We start from the raw sequence: 2,228 nt of genomic DNA, 5'->3' as shown, positions 1-2,228 counted from the left end.
CAGGGTCCCTCAGGACTCACCCCCTCCAGGGGCTCCTAGGACTAACCCCCTCCAGGGTACCCCAGGACTTACCCTTCCAGAGGGACCCCAGGACTCACCCCGCCAGGGCCCCCCAGGTCTCACCCCTCCAGAGGCTCCCAGGACTCACCCCTCCAGGGGTCCCCAGGACTCACCCCTCCAGGGGGACCCCAGGACTCATCCCTCCAGAGGGACCCCAGGACTCACCCCTCCAGGGGTCCCTAGGACTCACCCTTCCAGGGACCCCCAGGACTCACCCCTCCAGAGGGACCCCAGGACTCATCCCTCCAGGGGTCCCTAGGACTCACCCTGCAAGGGACCCCCAGGACTCACCCCTCCAGAGGCTCCCAGGACTCACCCTTCCAGGGGGATCCCAGGACTCATCCCTCCAGGGGCTCCCAGGACTCACCCCTCCAGGGGGACCCCAGGGCTCATCCCTCCAGGGGCTCCCAGGACTCACCCCTCCAGGGGTCCCTAGGACTCACCCCTCCAGGGGTGCCTAGGATTCACCCCTCCAGAGGGATCCCAGGACTCACCCCTCCAGGGGCTCCAGGAACCCCCATCCACCCTGGAGCCCCTGTGGCACAGCCCCGTGCCCCGCGGTGCTCCTGTGGGGAAGGCCAGGCGGGCGGCACCAAGACCCACCTTTGCGCTGCTGGTCGATGTTGTCCCCGTAGTTGACTCTCCCGCAGTTCTCCACCAGGATCCTCAGCGTCGTGAACCCCTGTGGGCAGCACAGGGCGCCCTGAGGAAGCCCCAGCCGCCCCTCGGGCTTTCTCGGTGGCGCCCCAGTTCTCCCTGAACTCTGAGCACGGGACAGGGTCCCTGATCACAGAGCCACACTCACCCCACCTCTGTGGCAACCCCCAGTCCCGGCCCCCTTCCGGCCCCCGCCCGGACAAACCTGGACCGTGGGGATGACGATCGTCTTCTTCTTGTAGTCGAGGGTCCCCAGGAAGAACGTGTTCAGGAACACCTGCCCAAGGAGCAGGTGCGGGCCACAGCGTCGGCGGGGTCCTGGGGGTCCCGGCCCGGTACGCAGAGGGGAGGGCCCAGGGGTGGGGAGGAAATGGAGGCGGCGGTGTGGGGCCATCTCCACATGTGGGAGCATCTGGGTGCGGGGTTGCCCCTACCTGTCCCCGGTCACGCACAAGGGCAGTGAGGACGCCGGACGCAGTGATTGTGGTCTCGTACAGCGTGTACCCGAAGGACTGCCCGCTGCCCCCGTTGATCGGGAGGTTCTCCATGTTGACCGGGTGCTCCGAGGTGACCGGCTGCACGGACAGGAGACGGGGGTGAGGCTGACTGAAAGAGGCCACCTCGCCTTCCAGGGCGCGGGGCACAGGGTGCGGGCGGCCTCGTGGGGTCAGCACATGGGGCGTGGTAAGGATGACCGCTTTCTATTTGCTGTCACTTGGGCAAGTGCCACAGTCCTGTCTGATTCCTCATCAGGGTCAGGGGACAGGGACAGAAGGAAGCTGAGCACAGGGGCCTGGGGCTCAGGGTGGACCCCGCCTCGGCCCCCTTGCTCCTCCGTGCTCCTCCTCTGGCTCCCTGCATCCCTACCCCCTCCTCCGTGCTCCTCCTCTGGCTCCCTGCATTCCCTCCCCCCTCCTCCGTGGCTCCTCCTCTGGCTCTCTGCATCCCTCCCCCCTCCTCCTCCCGTCAGCTTCTCCTCTGCACTTTGAGCTGAGACCAGGGTGGAGCCCCGTGGAGACTTGTTCTCTTCATCCTCCAGCTCAGTAGCTGCAGGAAGCTCAGAGTGTCTATGGGCCCAGCTGCAGTCCACAGTCCGTGGTGGGGGATGAGGCCCTGAGCCCAGGGCCCAGCTTGCACTCACCAGCTCCAGGAAGTTCAGGGCATCCCACAGGGACACGTAGAAAGCTGGAGTCACTGGGTCATACGCCGTCTTGGGAAGAAGGTCGGGCGGGACGGGAAGAGGGGCCCCTGCACCACAAGCAGACGGTGGGCGTCCCCAAAGGACCCGACAGTCACTGCGCCCCCAGCCACCACTGGCCCCAGCTCCTGCCCACACACAGCAGAGCACACCCCTGCCAGCCACACAGAGAACCCCCAGGAAGATGAGGGCTGGACAGGGCTTGCTTCTCACACTCTTCGAAACATAGACACCTGTGAGGAGGTGAAGCTGGCAAGACCCCTACTCAGATGACAACAGTCGCTCATACTTCCCTGTCCTTTCTAGGAAGTTC

At 65.9% G+C, this 2,228-nt stretch overlaps 1 protein-coding gene across 1 annotated transcript in view; it reads right to left on the bottom strand.

The window, feature by feature from the left end:
* LOC104991336 (beta-galactosidase-1-like protein 2) overlaps positions 1 to 2,228 on the bottom strand; it is a 14,843-nt gene that overhangs the window by 2,252 nt on the left and 10,363 nt on the right. Inside the window, exons 7-10 of the mRNA XM_010843750.1 lie at positions 1,859 to 1,965; positions 1,152 to 1,292; positions 923 to 994; positions 664 to 742 (exon numbers count right to left, since the gene is read on the bottom strand). Coding sequence (XP_010842052.1) covers positions 664 to 742; positions 923 to 994; positions 1,152 to 1,292; positions 1,859 to 1,965 — 399 coding nt within the window. The remainder of the gene's footprint in view (positions 1 to 663; positions 743 to 922; positions 995 to 1,151; positions 1,293 to 1,858; positions 1,966 to 2,228) is intronic.

Source organism: Bison bison, unplaced genomic scaffold, assembly GCF_000754665.1.
Source record: "Bison bison bison isolate TAMUID 2011002044 unplaced genomic scaffold, Bison_UMD1.0 scf7180017864185, whole genome shotgun sequence".
Taxonomy (NCBI): domain Eukaryota; kingdom Metazoa; phylum Chordata; class Mammalia; order Artiodactyla; family Bovidae; genus Bison; species Bison bison.
The sequence above is the reverse complement of the archived record's forward strand: the minus strand, read 5'-3'. Positions and strand labels throughout refer to the sequence as shown.